Source organism: Pristis pectinata, chromosome 7 (genome assembly GCF_009764475.1).
Source record: "Pristis pectinata isolate sPriPec2 chromosome 7, sPriPec2.1.pri, whole genome shotgun sequence".
Taxonomy (NCBI): Eukaryota; Metazoa; Chordata; class Chondrichthyes; order Rhinopristiformes; family Pristidae; genus Pristis; species Pristis pectinata.
Window position 1 is genome coordinate 60,026,508 of NC_067411.1, and position 18,041 is coordinate 60,044,548.

At 40.3% G+C, this 18,041-nt stretch overlaps 1 protein-coding gene across 1 annotated transcript in view; it reads left to right on the top strand.

The window, feature by feature from the left end:
* Positions 1 to 758: 758 nt before the first annotated feature.
* acer2 (alkaline ceramidase 2) overlaps positions 759 to 18,041 on the top strand; it is a 44,701-nt gene continuing 27,418 nt past the window's right edge. The window contains exons 1-3 of the mRNA XM_052019741.1: positions 759 to 1,191; positions 3,222 to 3,336; positions 16,640 to 16,781. Of these exons, the coding sequence (XP_051875701.1) occupies positions 1,090 to 1,191; positions 3,222 to 3,336; positions 16,640 to 16,781 (359 nt within the window). The 5' untranslated portion in view covers positions 759 to 1,089. The remainder of the gene's footprint in view (positions 1,192 to 3,221; positions 3,337 to 16,639; positions 16,782 to 18,041) is intronic.

Consider the following 18,041-nt stretch of genomic DNA (forward strand, 5'->3'; position numbering starts at 1 on the left):
AATGGCTGATCTGATGGTTCCCTTCAACACTTCCCTTCCTAATCCCCATACCCGTCGGTTCCTCTGTAGACCAGAGAAATGTCGTAGCTTTGAATATGCTTAATGCCTCAGCCTCCAGAAGTGACCAGATTGGAAAATTCCAATGATGCCAAACCTTGTGTGAGAAGACGTTCTTCCTCAGTCTTAGATGGGAAACTATTCTAAGTCATTAAGGGCACCACAAAAAGCTGCATAATATCGTCGTCACACCACATCATGTTTCATGTTTAACGCCGCGTTATCTCTCTGGTTGTTTATGGAAATGATGGTGTTAATCCATATTTATGTTATGAAGCTCTTTTATAGTAACGATGCTATCAGTCTTTATCAGTATTATACAATAATGATGGTATAGTCTATATTACTGTTGTATAGCAATGATAGTGTTATTTCGTGTGGCCGTTTCATGGTCATGATGGAATTGTGTAGTAATGATGCTACACATCACCATTACTATACAGTGCCATTATAACCATGAAATAATCATACAGAATAAAATGATCGTCACCGCGCATCAGATTGTATCACCCTCGTAACCATAACACAGCTGTACAGAGTAACACTAGTATTATCATGCAATTGCAGTTGCATGGCAATGATACAGTTACTCTCCGTATCTGTGTTACAGTTGTGAACGTGCGTCTCTATATCGCTGCTGTGTGGTTATGAAAGTATTAGTCGATAATTACTGTTTCCAGTATGGCCAAGAAAAGCAGAAAGGTGCCCGGACGGCTGACTTTCCGGCAGGAGCGCGATTAGGGGATGGGCGAGCCTGCTGACCCTGCGATGTCAGGGAGACAGACGGCGTCACATTGCCCCAGCACAGAGCGATTCACGCCAAGGGAAAGCCGGGGATCAGGAAGACAGAAACACAAAGCGGGAGAACCATGTGTGACATTGCAGGAAAAGGGCGAAGCAGCTCATTCCTGAGCATCGAAGCGTTCGTGTAAAGATTGCAGGCTGCTGAGGCTGAGTGCGCAGGGGGAAGAGATCGCCGACATTCGGGAATTTAACTTGCAACACGTCTATGCAGATAAATAAAGTAAAACTATGAGCAGATTTTGGAACCAACTGCTGGCTGGGAGCTCTGAAGTGGATTGGTGTGAGGGGAATTACATGATCGTCTCAAACATTGCTGAATTTTACAACACGGTTTGTATGAGGTTTATTTTTAAAACAGGGCTTGCATTGAGAAAATATTCTCATGAAGCTGACATATTTGAGGACTGAGCGCTTGTGAATTTTCCCAGGGGAAAGAGCCGGATGGAGCAGAAAAGTTGCTGGAGAGGAATTTTTGTTGTTGTTTTGGCCAATGCGGAAGTTTGGCAGAAGGGATGGTTTGTGTGTTCACTTCACTAAACAGTTAGGGCTGTAGACGGCTCTCCTCCGGCTGAGACATTTGCTAAACGGGCAATGAGCTTCTCTTCAAGCGAGCATCCTTAAAGTGTGTCCAAAATTATGTCCTTTTGCTGTAAGTTCTAAAATAAACTTTATCTTGCTTTTTCCTGAGAATGACTCTGGTGTGCCGCCTGGCGATCATTTGCGGAAGTATGGTTTGTACTTTTTGAGGAAAATTCAGTTATGTTGAAGGCTGATAGCACAAGGAGGGCCCTTCCTCCCAACAGTTTGCTGCTCCAACAGCTCACATGTTGTTTAGGTCTTTTCTTCACTGCCTTCCTCAAAAAGACATTTCCAGTATTAATTTTCTTCATCTCTTCACTCATTTTAGTCCTTCCCCTAAACAACAGTGTTTCACTTTGAAGAGGGACTGTTAAAGCCAGAGTACAGTCATAACAAAAAGGTTTGGATTAATATAAACTTTTTATGCCCCTTTAGAATCTGCCAAAATGTTTTACAGGCAATTAAATAATTTTGAGAGGTGACACTTTTGTAATGTAGAGAATGTGACAATTTTTACACAACAAGCTCCCACATGCAGCTTTCTGATAAGGACCATCAGCAATGTTTTTATCAGCAATGTTAATTATGGGATAAATATTGTCCATGACTGTTTGTGAGTAGGCTCTGCTCTTCTTCAAAGTAATGCCTTGTGATTTTTTTAAGTTACCAGGAAGAGCAGACAAAACCTTGCTGTGATGTCTTTTCAAAGAAACGCACCCCTGTCGCATGCCATTTCAACTCCTCTTTCCATTCCCACACTGACCTGTCTGTACCCAGCCTTCTCCACTGCCAGGGTGAGACCAAACTCAAACTAGAAGAACAACACCTCATATTCCACCAGGGTAGTCTACAACCCAGTGGTATGAACATTGAAATTTCCAGTTTCAAGTAACCTTTACCCCTTGTGTTCGTCCCTCTCTCTCCTTCTGATCCTTCTCTGGTCTTCCCATTTTTGTTCCCTTTTGCTTACCCTCCGTCATTCAGATTCCCTCTTTCAGATTCCAGCAAGTAGCTTTTGTATACCTGCTCGTCACCATCCAGCCTCTGTCTCCACCTTCACTCTTCCCTCTCCACTTGGCTCTATCTGCAATTAGATCCGCTGAGTTCCTCCAGAAGTTTTTTTTTAGCATCCTAGATATTGTGTGACTCTGTCAGTACAATAATGGAGTATAAGACTAAATTTTCGGGCTCTAGCCTTAAGGATGGAAATTGTACAGAGAGCTGATACAGAGAGCTACCAAATGAGCCATTGGCAGTGCATCACTACTGATATTTTTTCACATACTGCAATATTTACAGAACATATTCATCACAGGCAGCATTTTTGGGCTGTTGGATCATGTTCAGAGGCAATGTATGTGTGTCTGTTGAGGAATGTGTGTTTTGTATGTAGGATGGTTTCAGATATTGAAAAGGAGGCCATCAAGTTTAAAAGATTCAGGTGGATGCTGTACTGAGTTTTGTACATGATAATACATTTCTGTTTTCCACAGGGTCAAATAATTAATTGTAACAATAATTAATTTGCAGCAATGTGCATTATCTATAGCTGTGTAATTATGTTGCTCAGATATATCTTATTTTGTTGCCATTCACATTTCAATTTCTCAATGATTTTCTGTTCTGCAATAAAATTTGTTCTTGTTAAAGTTGTCTGGTAATTGTCTGACTGCTGCTTGTTCTTTCCAAAGTACTGTTTGTTGTATTATTATAATTATATTGACTTAATTGTGTCTGCATTGTTTACATAATATGCATTTATTTTAACTTCTATTTTGCAGATCAGCAATGTTCTATTTTTTGTGTTGCCACCTATATGCATGTACTTATTTCGGCAGTATGCAACATGTTTCAACAGTGGAATATATCTAATTTGGACTCTGCTTGTTGTTGTAGGTAAGTTGTTTGGTTTCAGCCATTTTATAGATATGTTTTCCTTTAAAAATACTGAAATATTTTAAAGGCCAGGTGCTGTTTACTTCATGAATTAATGAATGTGTGGAATTATAAACAGTTGAAGTTACTGTGTTGTTAACTATTGAATGATTTTGCCTGGAAATTGAATTGATGTGATCAAATAACATTTAAACACAGAACATAGAACAGTACAGCCCAGAATGGGCCTTTTGGCCAATGATGATGTGCCAACCTATATAAACCTACTCCATGATCAATCTAACCCTTCCCTCCAACACAGCCCATAACCCTCCATTCTCCTTACATTCATATACCTATCTAAGAGACCTCTAAATTTCCCTATTGTATCAGCCTCTACCCACACTCCCGGCAGTGCATTCCAGGCACTCACCACTCTCTGTGTAAAAAAACCCACCTCTGACATCTCCCCTAAACTTTCCTCCTCTGAACTTAAACTGATGTCCTCTGGTATTGGCCATCGCCGCCCTGGGAAAAAGGTGCTGGCTGTCCACTCTATCTATGCCCCTCATAATCTTATACACCTCTATCAAGTCACCTCTCATCCTGCGTTGCTCCAAAGAGAAAAGCCCTAGCTCGCTCAACCTTTCCTCATAAGACATGTTCTCTAATCCAGTCAGCATCCTGGTAAGTCTCCTCTGTACACTCTCTAAAGCTTCCACATCCTTCTTATAATGAGGTGACCAGAAATGAACACCTTACTAAAGTCCATATACACCACACCACATCCGCTCCTTTACCTTCATCAATTTGTTTTGTCACCTCCTTGAAAAACTCAATTAGGCTTGTGAGGCACGACCTGCCCATCACAAAGCCATGCTGGCTATCCCTAGTAAGACTATGCTTCTCCAAATGCTCGTAAATCCTGCTCCTATGAATCCTCTCCAATAGCTTGCCCACCACTGATGTAAGACTTGCTGGTCTATAATTAAAGTATGTGACAAAATAATTATAAACTACACAATAAGATAATTTGCACTTTAACTTTGTTTTTAAATCATGTTTTTTCTGCATCTTATTTGTGTAAAGGATTTATTAAAGGTTTCACCAAGCTTTTCATACATTGTATTCTTGATCTCAATACATTTGCTAATGAATACCAGATTATATCAGTTTATTGAAAATAATTCAAACTTACTATCAATATTACAGGGAGGGGAGGAGAAAGAGCAGTTGGATATTTCTAGAAGTAGTAAAGCTACTTCTGCTGTTGGGTCAAGGAGTTTATCCAGTGTAGAGGTAGATCATAAGGACTGGAAAGTGACAGAATTGGGGTGGTGTAAGTGCGTACCAGTCAGTCACAATCCCTATAGGCCATTGAATGGACAGTTGACAAGGATTTGTACCTATAATCACCTGTAAAGGAAGTGCATGTGTCCACAGCAATAACAGCATACTGATAGTTTTCTGTGTAATGAGCAGTCACAATTCCAGTTGAAGTTCTTGTCATCCCGTTCTCCCTTTAGGGCTTAGAGTGGATAAATTAAAAGCAGAAATTAATAGATAATGATTTGTAGCCAGAATAGAGAAATGCAAAACATCATTTACTTTATTCAAAAACCAGTCTCCAATATATTTGATAAATGACATGTATGGAACATATAGCATGGTTTGTGCATGTTGACAATCAGAATCAATGTGTATACAAAAACAGAACTCTGGAAGGACTCAGCAGGTTAAACAGCATCTGTGGAGGAAAAGGGTGTAAGTCGATGTTTTGGGTTGAGATCCTGCATCAGGACTGAAAGCAAAGAGGAGAAGATGCCAGTATATAGCAGTACAGAGGGAGAGGGGTAGGATAGAGGCTGGTAGATGATAGGTGGAACCAGATGCGGAGGGGATGATGGGCAGATGGAGCCATGTGGGGGGAGGGGGATGGGAGAGGTGAACAAAGGGACAAGAAAGCTGGGTGGACAGGTGAGCGTGTGGGACGAGAACATTGGAGGTTGCCTGAAACTGAAAATTCATTGTTCATACTATTGGGATATAAGCTACCCAAGTGGAAAATAAGATGTTGAAGTCAAGATCTCATATTCTCTTTGGGTAACTTAAAGCCCAATGGTATGAACATTGAATTTTCTAGTTTCAGGTAACCCACACTCCCCTGTTCTCTCCTCCCACACACCTAGTCCACCTAGTTTTCTCGTTCACCTCTCCCCTCCCCCTCCCCCCACCTGGTTCCAACTGCCCATCATCCCCTCTGCATCTGGTTCCACCTACCAGCCTCTATCTCATTTCCTGTGTACTGTTATATACTGGCATTCTTATCCTGTTCCCTCTCAGTCCTGATGCAGGGTCTCAGCCCAAAATGTTGACCTACACCTTTTGCTTCCACAGCTGCTGTTTGGCTCACCGAGTTCTTCCAGTGTTCTATTTTTGTTCCCGATTCCAGTATCTTTCATTCAGTGCATAGTTCTTTGAAAGCGGTGTCACAGTTAGGCACGACGGTGAAAAAGGTGTTTAGCACACTGGCCTTCATCAGTTAGGGCACTGAGTATAGGAGTTGGGACATTATGTTGCAGTTGTATTAGTCTTTGGTGAGGCCGCACTTGGAGTACTGTGTATAGTTTTAGTCACCCTGTTATAAGAAAGACGTGGTTAAACTGGAAAGAGAGCAGAAAAGATTTACAAGGATGTTGCCAGGACTAGAGGGCCTGAGATACAGGAGAATGAGGAGTGACCTTATAGAAGTGTTTACAATTATGAGAAGCATAGATAAGGTGGACGGTAACAGTCTTTTCCCCAGGGTAGGCAAGTCCAAAACTAGGGGGTATAGATCTAGCGTGAGAGGGGAAAGATTTAAAAGGGACCTGAGTGGCAACTTTTTCACGCAGAGGCTAGTGAGTGAGCTAGCCAGAGGAAGTGGTTGAGGCAGGTACAATAGTATCATTTAAGAAGCACTAGGATAGGTACATGGAGGGGCAGGGCTTGGAGGGATATGGGCCGAACATAGGAAATTGGGACGAGCTGGGTGGGCACCATGGTCGGCATGGACTGATTAGGCTGAAGGGCCTGTATCCGGCTGTATTGTTCTCTGACTCTATGATTCCTTTTGCAATTACTTTTATTTTCAATGTAAATTCAATTTTAGTACCTAAGTTTGTTCGGGCCACAGTGGGAATTTTGATAAAGTAGTGTAAATAATTTTGCAAGCACCACCAAATTAAAAGGTATGAAAATAGAAGCAACATCAATTTTCACAAATATTAATTCCTTTGTTGCTAACTCATTTTTACCAAGGTTGTATAATTTAATACAGAAAAAACAGAAACTGCTGGAAATATTCAGCAGGTTAGGTGTGATCTGTGCAGAGTGAAACAGAATTAACGCTTCAGGTCAAATAAACGGTATCCTGGTTTTATTTCAGATTTCCAGCATCTGTTGTTTTTTGATTTGTATTATTTAATTACAGTCAAATGCATTATAACCTTATTTTCCACTGGATACCTTGAACTTTTCTACTCCGGCCTAGAGGTTAAGTGCAATTACAGCACCTAATCTATTGTTGCTACAGTTGAAGCCAGCTGTTCAGCACAGAATGTGGATTTTTGTGCTAAATGTATTATACCAGCCAGTGCACTTAATTGATGATGCTTCTTAGATTTAGTAGAAAATGTAGGATTAAGAACTACAGTTAAAACTCATAAGAATTTTATCAGACTCTAATGAGGCCAGCATATTGTTAGTGAACACAGATTCCAAACTGTACATTTAACTATCTACACTAATCAAAAGAAGAGATATCCATGCACTAGATGTGAGAGTACTAACTCTCACCTGTTATGACTTAAGTTCTATTGATAATAGCAGATAGTAGATTAGCCATGTCAGATCTCCTCAGTCTGTTGATCACTGTGCCACTAGAATACTATCTGTTTGCTTAGTTTAGTCTGCTTCTGGAGCTTGATATTTATTTTTAAAGTTTCACCATTTGGGATGTTAGTTTTCTGCTTCATTGAAGACTCTATGTATACTGTGACTGTTTAACTATGCGAATGGATTTATTTATAAAGCTGCAGCTTGGATAAGTATTTCATCAAAGCGTAGAGACAAGTAATTTGTGTTGCTGTTTCATCAGCTATGTGCTCCTATAATAGTATGAAAAAGCTTCACAAATAAAGGGATGTTACAGTTCTGTGATGTCCTTGCCTGGAATTTGTGGCCAGGGACAAAATGGTGAAGAGACAGTGTTGAAGAAAGATACCCACAAAACCCACTGATCTCTGGCCTGGTCTTTCCATCTTCTGAAGTTGGAGTTCAAACAGCATTCAGTGAGCCCTTACTCCCTAGCACTCATAATACTATTAAATAACAATCACATTAAAGGTTTTTCACAAACCAGAAAAAAATCACAATTTTGAATTAATCTTTAAACAATTTACAAAGCAATGAAGATTGAAGTATGGACATAAAGCAAAATCTGAACTACCACAAACATTTAAAAACAGTTATTATTTAAAATGTGCTTCTAAAATACAAATAAAAATGCATATAATTGCACAACATCAGCTGATAGTTGGAAGTTTGGACAGAATATAAAAAGCATATAATTGCACAAAGTCAGCTGACAGTCAGAAGTTTGGACAGATTATAAAAAGCAGTAGCAAATTACTAAAAGATTGAGAAAGAAGAATAAGAGATAAAGCTAGCCAGAAAATATGAAAAGGAGATTGTAAGACTTCCTATAGAAATCTTAAAGAGAAAAGAATTAACACAATTACCATTGGTCCTATAGAAAGTGAGACTGAGGAGAAGGCAAATGATTTAAACAGGAATTTTGCATCAATCATCATTGTCAAGGATAGAAGTAACACCCCAGAAATTACTGTAAAATGGGAATGGAAGTGAGGAAGGAAGTCAGGAAAATTGTAGCCACCAGGGCAGTGATACTGTGCGACTTGTTGGAGCTATAGCTGACAAGTCTTCAGGTCTAGATGGACTTCATCCTAGTATCATAAAACAAGTGACCAGAGATAATTGACATGTTTGCTTTTAACTTTCCAAAATTTCCTAGGTTCCAGTACATTGGAAAATAATAGGTGTAACTCCTTCATTCAGAAAGGGGGGAAGATAGAAAATAGGAAGCTAGAGGGCAGCATGAATGTTGGAAGCTATTGTTGGCTTTGTCATAGCATAAATGTTGGAAGTTATTATTAAAGGCATTTTAAGAGAACACTTAGAAACATTCAAGATTATTAGGCAAAGCCAACCTGGTTTTATGAAAGGAAAAATATTTGACCAACTTTGAAGGAGTAACATGTGCTGCTGAAAAAGGGGAGCTGGTGGATGGACCATGCTTTACAGAAGGCATTTGATAAGATAATGTGCCAAAGGTTATTGCAAAAAATAAAATCTAATGATGCAAGAGGAAACATATTGGCATGGGTAGAAGACTGACTGACAGGAAACAGAGGTTAGGCATAAATGGATCTTTCTCTGGTTGTCAAGATGTAACAAGTGGTGTTAGCACATGGATGGTGAGAGATTGTAGAGCACTGAGATGCCATGGGATATGGGTGATCTATTGCATGATATTCAGATACTGCAAGCAATCAAGAACTTTAACAGAATCTTATCACTTATTGATAGGGGAAATGAATGCAAGAGTAAGAGATAATACTTCATTTACCTGGGGCATTGGTGTACTGCATACGGTGTTGATCTCCCTATTTAAGAAAATATGTTAATGTGTTGGAAGTAGTTCACAGGTTTACTCAACCAAGACCTGAATTGGGCAGGTTGTCTTCTGAGGAAAAGTTGGACAGGCTAGGTTAGTATTGGCTGGAGTTTAGAAGACTAGGAAGGGACTTGATTGAAATGTATAAGATTCTGGGAAGTCTTGACAAGATGGATGTGTAGAGGATGTTTCTTCTTGTGGAAGAATCTAGAACTAGGGGTTACTGTTTAAAAATAAGGGATCTTTGGAACTCTCTTTCACTGAAGTCAGTGAAAGCAGCCTCTGAATACATTTATAATTTAGAGCTAAATGGATTCTTGATAAAGGAGTTAAAGATTACCAGGGGTTGTGGGCGTGGGTGGGTGGGGAGGGGAGTTAGACAGGAATGTGGAGTTGGGATTACAATCAGATCAGCCAATAATTTATTAAATAGTGAACCAGGCTTGAGGTGCTGAATGGCCTGCTCCTTTTCCTAATTTGTATGTTATCATGTTTACATAAAATTAAATTTTATTGAGACAACGAGTTTGTGGTGGTAATTTAATATAAAATTAGAAACTTTTTTGGACTTCATGCAATGGAGCATAACATTTTTGCCATTTTTACAGTGAGACATGTTCATAAGTAACTGAAACTTCTGTCATTTTAAGTGATTTCCTTAGATCTTGGTGGGGAAAGCTGAGAGACTGAGCATCTTGTAGAGGAGAGCTGTACCACTAACAGCAAGTGTGGAAGTTCCAAGGTTGTTTTTACTTTCACAATGTAAGGATGGCGAATGCAGATGTTTTTGCTGTCATTTCAACCACAAAATCTGAACTGTTCTTCTGAATAGTTTGATATAAGCAGGCTTCTGAGGTTATATGATGAAATCCAGCTAGGGAATAATTTCATTGATATGGTAAGCATGAGTTTTTGTTAAAATTATCTACAGGAGGAATTGGATCTCCCTTGTGGTGATTTGTTAGAAATCTTATGGTTGTAAAATTTCAAGTAGCAAGTTTGTTTTTGAACCACGTATTCAATCAACAAACATACACCTCCACCTCATGTGAATTTTTCTGATTTTTAAAAATTGTTTTGCAATGTTGTTGATACAAGTTGGCAACCAGGTGTTCCTGCCTTGAGACAGAACAAATATAGAGACTGTATTTGTGTCAAGAATACAAGAACACAAGAAAACAGGAGCAAGAGTAGGCCATCAGGCCCTTCAAGCCTGCCTGCCCCACCATTTAATATGACCATGGCTGATCTATGCTGGCCTCAACTCCTCTTGTGCCATTTCTCCCAATACCCCTCTATTCCTCGACCTACCAAATATTTATCTAGCTCAGCTTTAAATACTTCTAATGATCCAACTTCCACAACCTGCTGGAGCAGAGAATTCCGGAGACTCCTCACTGTCTGTAAGAAGAAACTTCTGTATATCTCAGTTTTAAATAACCATCCTCTTGTACAAGACTCTCCCACTAGTGAAAACATCCCAATTTCTACCCTGTCAAGCCCCCTTAAGATCTTATATGTTTGAATAAGATCACCCCTCATTCTTCTAAACTCCAAGGAATACAGGCCCAAATTATTTAGTGTCTCTTGGTAGGACAACCCTCTCTTCTCAGGAATTAGTCTGGTGAATCTCCTTTGAAATGGCTCCAATGTTAATGTATATTTTTTTAGGTAAGGAGACCAAAACCATATGCAGTATTCCAGGTGTGGCCTCACCCGCACCCTGTACAATTGCAATAAAACCTTCCCATTTTTAAACTCCAACCCCTTCACAATAAAGGCCAAAATGCTATTTGCCTTCTTAACCTCCTGTTGGACATGCCTGCTAGCTTTTTGTGATTCATGCATTAGAATACTTAGATTGTACTTCACTCACTTTCAGTCTCTCTCTATTTAGCTAACAATCTGCCTTTTGATTTGTCTTACCAAAGCATATGACTTCACACTTCCCTAATTAAACTTAATTTGCCAGTCTTTTGCCCACTCACTCAATGTTCAAATTCAAGTCCATTGTCATGGGCATACATACCCAGGGTATAATGAAAATTAGCTTTTTGTAGCAGCAGCACTGTACATTACAAACATGACAATCATAAAATACATAAACTTAAATTAATATAAATTGTATATAACTTACACAACAAAAGAAACAAAAAAATAAACATAATGACATTAGTGGAATTTGAGGAAATATAGTCTGAGGTAGAATTAGGGTTTTTCAGGTCGGTTCAAGAACCTGATGGTAGTGGGGAAAATGTTGTTGTTGAACCTTGAGGTATGGGTCTTCAGGCTCCTGTACCTCCTGCCTGATGGCAGCAATGAGAAAAGAACATGTCCCGGATGGTGGGTGTCCTTAATGATGGATATTGCCTTCCTGGGACATCACCTTCTGTAGGTGTCCTCGATAGTGGGGAGAGCTGTACCCGTGATGGAACTGGCTGAGTACACCACTCTCTGTAGTGTCTTGTATTCCTGTGCTTTAGAGTTCCCATACCAGGCCATGATGCAACCAGTCAGAATGCTTTCCACTGTACATCTGTAGAAATTTGTCAGGGTCTTCAACAACATGCCAAATCTCCTAAACTTCTAAGAAAGTAGAGACATTGGCGTGCCTTCTTCACGGTTGCATCTATGTACTAGGCCCAGGATAGATTCTCTGACCCACTTCACACACAGGTCTCCCCCTTTCCCCCTCCACCCATCTGGTTCCAACTGCCTTTCACTTCTCTCCTAATGGTTCCCATTCTCACCTCCTTTACTTACCCAAATCCAGCACTGGTAGCACTTTGTGTTCCTGCTTATCTCCCTCCAGCAGCTGTCTCCCATCTTCACATTCCCCTCCCCCCACCTTGCTCCATCTGTTTTTTTCCCCTTTTCCTCTCTCTCTCTGTCTGCCTCCATCTGTCATTCAACTGCCACTGTCTTCCAACTCCACCTTTGCTCACCTCCCCTACCTGTCATCTTACACCCCCTCCTCAGTCCACCAATCACTTCATAATCCTTTCTCACCACTCCCCTTCTCCTCTTTACACTGGCCATCTTGCCTCTCCACTCTCAGTCCTGATGCAGGGTTTAGACCCAAATTGTCAACAATTCCTTTCCTCCCACAGATGCTGTTTGACCTGCTGAGTTCTTCCAGTAGATCATTTGTTGCTCCAGATTCCAGCATCTGCGGTCTCTTGTGTCTCTTTAGATCCTCCAAGATGTTGACTGCCAGGAACTTGAAGCTGCTCACCCTTTCAGACCCTTCAATGAGACCTTCCTAAAGTGGGGAAGTCTAAAACTATAGGGCATAGATTTAAGGTGAGAGGAGAGAAATTTAAAGAAGGTCTGAGTGGCAAGCTTTTCACACAGAGGGTGGTGCTTATATGGAATGAGCTGCCAGAGGAGGTGGTAGAGGTGGTTACAATTACAGCATTCAAAAGGTGTTTGGATAGAAAGGAGTAGAGGGATATGGGCCTAAAGTGACCGAATGGAATTAGAGTAGATAGGCACCGTGGTTGGGATGGATAAGTTGGGCCAAAGGGTCCCTTTCTGTGCTGTACAACTCTTTGATTCTATGACTCTATGAGAATTCGGGAAACGCAGCAGTTAGGAGCGATGGGGGTAGCCAGATCCAGCACCTGTCCGCTGGTGAACCAGAAGAACCAGCAGAATCCTGCTGTAATCAGCTCTTCCCACCCTATAACTCTCCATTACCCTTCTAGTGTGCAACTAGAAGAACTGCTGCTTCACAGCGCCTGACCTCCAGAGCTGCCTTTGTAGAGTTTGCATGTTCTCCTTCTGACCATATTGGCTTCCTTCCACATCCCAAAGTCATGTGGCGGTTGGTTAATTGGCCACTGCAAATTGCCTTTAACTGAATGGTAGAGTGGGAGGGGTGTAGATGGCTATATGGGGAGAATAGCTTACAGGGAAAGTTATTGAGGGAATGGGGTTGCTCTATGAGTTGGCATAGACTTGATGGGGCAAAATGGCCTTTTCTTATATTGTAGGAAACACAGCTCTGCTATTTTTCTGATCCCACCTCCACTCCAGTTGCCAATTTGACTCCCCCATCGAAGCTCAATGGATCCTGCTTTCTTCCACAGGCTTTTCACCCAGCATTTGGCCAGCCTCTCCAACTGGCTGGCTGCTGCTTGTGAAATAGCTAATTTGAAGTCCTGCTGTTAAATTCACATTCCTGGTTTCTTGCAAAAATGCTTTATTGCTGGCTCCTTGTAACTTAGATATTCATTGAGAAACCTGCTAAACCACTTGAATAGCTCTGTGTTTAGGCTGCCATGACATTTTCACACACAGATTTGATTTGGAATAATCCCGCAATTGTATACTTTGAGATATGAGTGGTTTGTTGCGTTGAGAAGGGACTGATCATGTACCAGCAGTGCAGATTCCCAAACAATGTGTTTGAGATGAAGAAGCATGAGGACATAGCACAGTGTAGAAAGGTCATGTATAATCTGACTCTGATGTCTTTGTGTTTGTTCACCTTTTAATAATGGAGGTTTCAAATAATATATTTGAAGGCATGTAGCTCAACTATTGGACAGACGTTACTATGTGTCCAACTGTTATATATCACTTCATCATTTGACTGAGCTGCTGCAACATTAAACAAAACCCAGGAGAAAAATACTTTCTTGGTAGGTCTAAATGTGCTCTGCTGAAGAACAGGAAGCAAAGAAGTAAAATTGTCCAGGTTATTTACAGAGTGACTTCTATTGAAACCCAACTCTGTAAATGCCAAATCTAGCATTTGCTATTTATCTGATACTCCAGGATTTCATTTCTGGTGAAGAAAGACTACTTTTACTCATTTATACAAAATATTCTAATTGTTCCCTCTTCATGTTTTGATGCAAATACAACGTACTAATTTGCTTGTCATTGTACAGCCGTTTAACTCTCTCTCTTTAATGTTATCCTTAACCTTTTATTAGTTTGACGTGTTTCTAATTAGTAAATTATGCCATTGTCAGATTGGGGAAGGACAATGTGGAGTTATTCCATTTATACAAATCTAGTTTGTGAAAAAAATCTCCTTTGGGGTTGGGCAGGGGCTTTTCACAAGTACGCTGACCTAGGAATTCAGATGTGTACATGTCTGAAAATATCTTTTTCTCTGAAAGTGAAGATGATTTTGTACCTGGGTTGAATCACACCACCCTGAAATTTGACAAGGCCATTGTGTATCTGAGTGGTTTTCATATCACCCATGGATCAAATGACATCATTCTCCATGAGCATTGTCATGGATGTTAGTTATGTTGGGAGCACTTGACACTAGCAGTGACTGGCCAGAGGTAGCTAGCTTCCTTGTGGGGGTTGGTGAGTAGAGTAGGACCTGAATCGGGGACCTGGCATGATCAGTGAGTGTGTGGGTCAATAACCATGGAGTTGGGCTATTTGCTAGGGATTGGTGGGGAGGGGGGCATGAGGAGAGGTGGGTAGGGACCTGATGCTAATAGTGAAGCTGGGACATAAGAATATAAATAGAAGCAGGACTAGTGTTCAGCTCTCTGTGCCTGCTTCACTGTGCAGTTAGATCAAGGCTGGTCTTTTACAATGTAAGCAGAAGGATTTCACTGTATCTCTGTACATGTGACAATAATAAACCAATTACCCCACACCACTTTCCTGCACTGATCTATATTCCTTGATTCCCTATCAACCACTGCCTTGGATATACTCAATGACTAAGTATTCACTGTTCCCTTGGGTAGAGAATTCCAAAGAATCATTATCATCTGGATCAAGAAATTACTTCTCATCTGTCCTGAATGGCTAGTATTGGCCAACTGGATATCTTGGGGGTCTGGGACAAGTCTTGTCAGAAGTCGGGAGACAGGCCAGTACCTATTGGTGGGGGATGAGATGGGGCGTTCTGGAGACCATCAGAGATAAGGTAAATAATAAGTCTTATCCAGGTGGATCCTTGCCTGGATTACTTCCCTCATTGTCTTATCCCTAATTTGCCTCTGTTTTTCAGTTCTTGCCAAAAAAATGATCATTTAATGAAATCACCACTGGGAATGCTTATTAAAATTTCAGCCACATGGTCTTGAGAAATCTTCTCCTGTTTTCTGTTTTTTGTATATAGATACACTTTTTTTTAATAACACTCGAACAGTTTTGAATCGGGCAGGGATATTCCTCCCTATTGAACATGCAATTCCTGTAACCGTTGCAGAGAGGAAAAAAATCGGGCTGAATCGAACTCAATCCAGCCTGCTGCTCCTGCCTACTCCCGCTCCTCTGTCCTGGTCCTGCAGCAACACTAAACTTTCACACTCTTTTGGGTCCCAAAAGTTTAAGGACCTCACACCCAGGTGCTGTCGAAGGCCTTATAATCCAGGACTTTTACGAACAGTTGAAATTGATTTAAATAATAATTGAAAAAATAATATATTTATTTAAGAACCTGTTAGAGTAACTTTAATTAATTTTGAACATAAACATAAAGAAAAGTAAACAAAAAAACTTAGGGAAACTTCCCCATTTATTTGAGGTCGGTGATCTCAACAGTACCAGGTGCACAAACCACAGCCAGTGTAAAGTTGAGGGGGCAGGTTGAAAATGTATCCTATCCCTCAGGTCAGGGCATTACAAACCAATGATGGGTTCATGGAAGGGCAGAATACAGCTTTTTCCACCTTATATATTGCAGGTGTGGAAGTCTGGAACCGGCTGATAGTCACACTGCAGCTTCCACTGTTTTGTATTGATCCAAGTTTTCTGTGCCAGCACAATCCAGCCTATTATTTATTAAATATTAAAATCAATTCATGTCAGGGACTGAATCAATTAAAGTTTCAAGGAATATGTTTAAAGTTACCTTACAGCCTTATGACCTCTCAACAAATTACTTGAAATTACTCCGCCTTATCTCTTATCATTAACTCAAATATGCTCCAGGCATCTTCTCAATTTCTGGCAAATTTCTTGCGCTCCACAAGTACATAGCAGGGATGAGAAAACTAGACAGTATGGAAGTCAAATCCATGTCTCTGATGCTGTTATTTGGTAATTAAGTATGCCACATTAGCATTTGCACTTAATTAAGTTGTTATTAAAGTCCTAAATGTATAACTTCATCCAACTTTTCTGGACAGTTGATAACAGTTGTCAATCAACTTCTATTTACATGATTATATCCCTCCCTGTATTTGCTGTTATTGCTTGACGTCATCTGATGCACATGATTAAATTGTACTCTGGTAATTCACTCCCAGCTTTTAATTCTGCATATGGTGATGTGCATGGCAGCATACCAAATCAAATAAACTTCACTTTCCATTTGTTTCAAAGGACAACATGGGTGATTGAACCTAGTGTCCTCGACATTATAAGGCTTCTCAAACCATCCACATGGTCCCTTAAATCCGGAGTAGTAATCAAAACAAATTGACTTGAAATAGACTGGCTGTGCTTTCAAGAAAAGTAATTGAATGAGAAAGGAAGTTATTATTAATGTGCCTGAGGAATTTTGTTTCCAAACTATTATAGGGTGCAAGCCAGTGATGTACTTCAAGTCACCAAATGATTGTTCCTGTAACCAGCACCTGTCAATTTTCTGCCTTTCAGGTATAGGTTCAGTTTACTTTCATGCAACTTTGAGCTTCCTTGGTCAAATGCTGGATGAACTGGCAATTCTTTGGGTTCTAATGTGTGCCTTGGCCATGTGGTTCCCCAGACGATATTTACCACAGATCTTTCGACGAGACAGGTAAAGTTGAGCCTGTTGATATTAGTCAGCCAAAAGCTGCAAACATTAATTCTTGCACTGATGATATCTGAAAGGTTTTTGAACAGTAAGGATGTATTTTTGAACAGTAAGGAAATATAAAATGTTTATACGTGCCCAATACATCATGGGCACATCCCTCCCCACCATCAGTAGTATCTACAGGAGGCACTGCCTCAAGAAGGCAACATAAATCATCAAAGATCCCCACCGTCCGGGCCATGCCACCGTTTTGTAGCTACCATTGTGCAGGAGGTACAGAAGCCTGAAGTCCCACACCACCAGGTTCAAGAACAGCTACTTCCCTTCAACCATTCAGTTCTTGAACCAACTAGCGAAACCCTAATCACCACTGCAGTTTAGCAACACCAAGACCACCTGATCATTTTGCACTAAAATGAACTTCGTTTTTTTTTGTCTTACTTGTGTTTTTTTTCTTGTAAACATTGTGTATCATTTATGTTTAGTTTATGTTTTTCTTGTGAATGCTGCTTATATGATGCTATGTGTCTGTGATGCTGCTGCAAGTAAGTTTTTCTTTGCACCCGTACATACATGTACTTGTGCATATGACAATAAACTTGACTTTGACTTTCAATCTTATCCCACTCACTCCTTTGCATCAAACAGTTATCATTTCTCTTAAAGTGAACCATAATTTCCATCTCAACTACTCCCAATGGCAGAACAATTCACTTTCAATAATTTTCCATACAAATGAACTTTCCTTGATCCCTCCTGCACCACCCCACCCCACCCCCATCTGTTATTGGCTATTTTAACAGTGCTGTTGGTTCTCAAGCTAAAGAATATTGATTTCCTTATTCATCCTTCAAAATGACTTCAGAATAAGCAGTTGCCCATTTAAGATGGAAAAAGGATGAATTTCTTCTCTCAGGGCATCATATAGGTTTGGAATTCTCTACCCTATAGATCTTTGGAGGATGAATTACTTAAGTATATTTGAAGTGAGGTAGTATTATGGACCATTGGGCAGTCAAGTGTTATGTAGAAAAGGTAGGGAAGTGGAATTGCCGCCAAGATCGGATCAGCCAGGATCTCATTGACTAGTGCAACAGGCTAAAGGGATTGTATGGCCTAACCCTGTTCATACTTCTTCGGGTTTTCTGTGCTTAACTAGAGTAGTAGAAAGTTTTATTGAAAGAATTCCCGAAGTTAGGCCTAGCAGGCAGATGGAAAGGCCACCAACAGTTGAATGAAGAAAATAAGGGATGAAAAAAT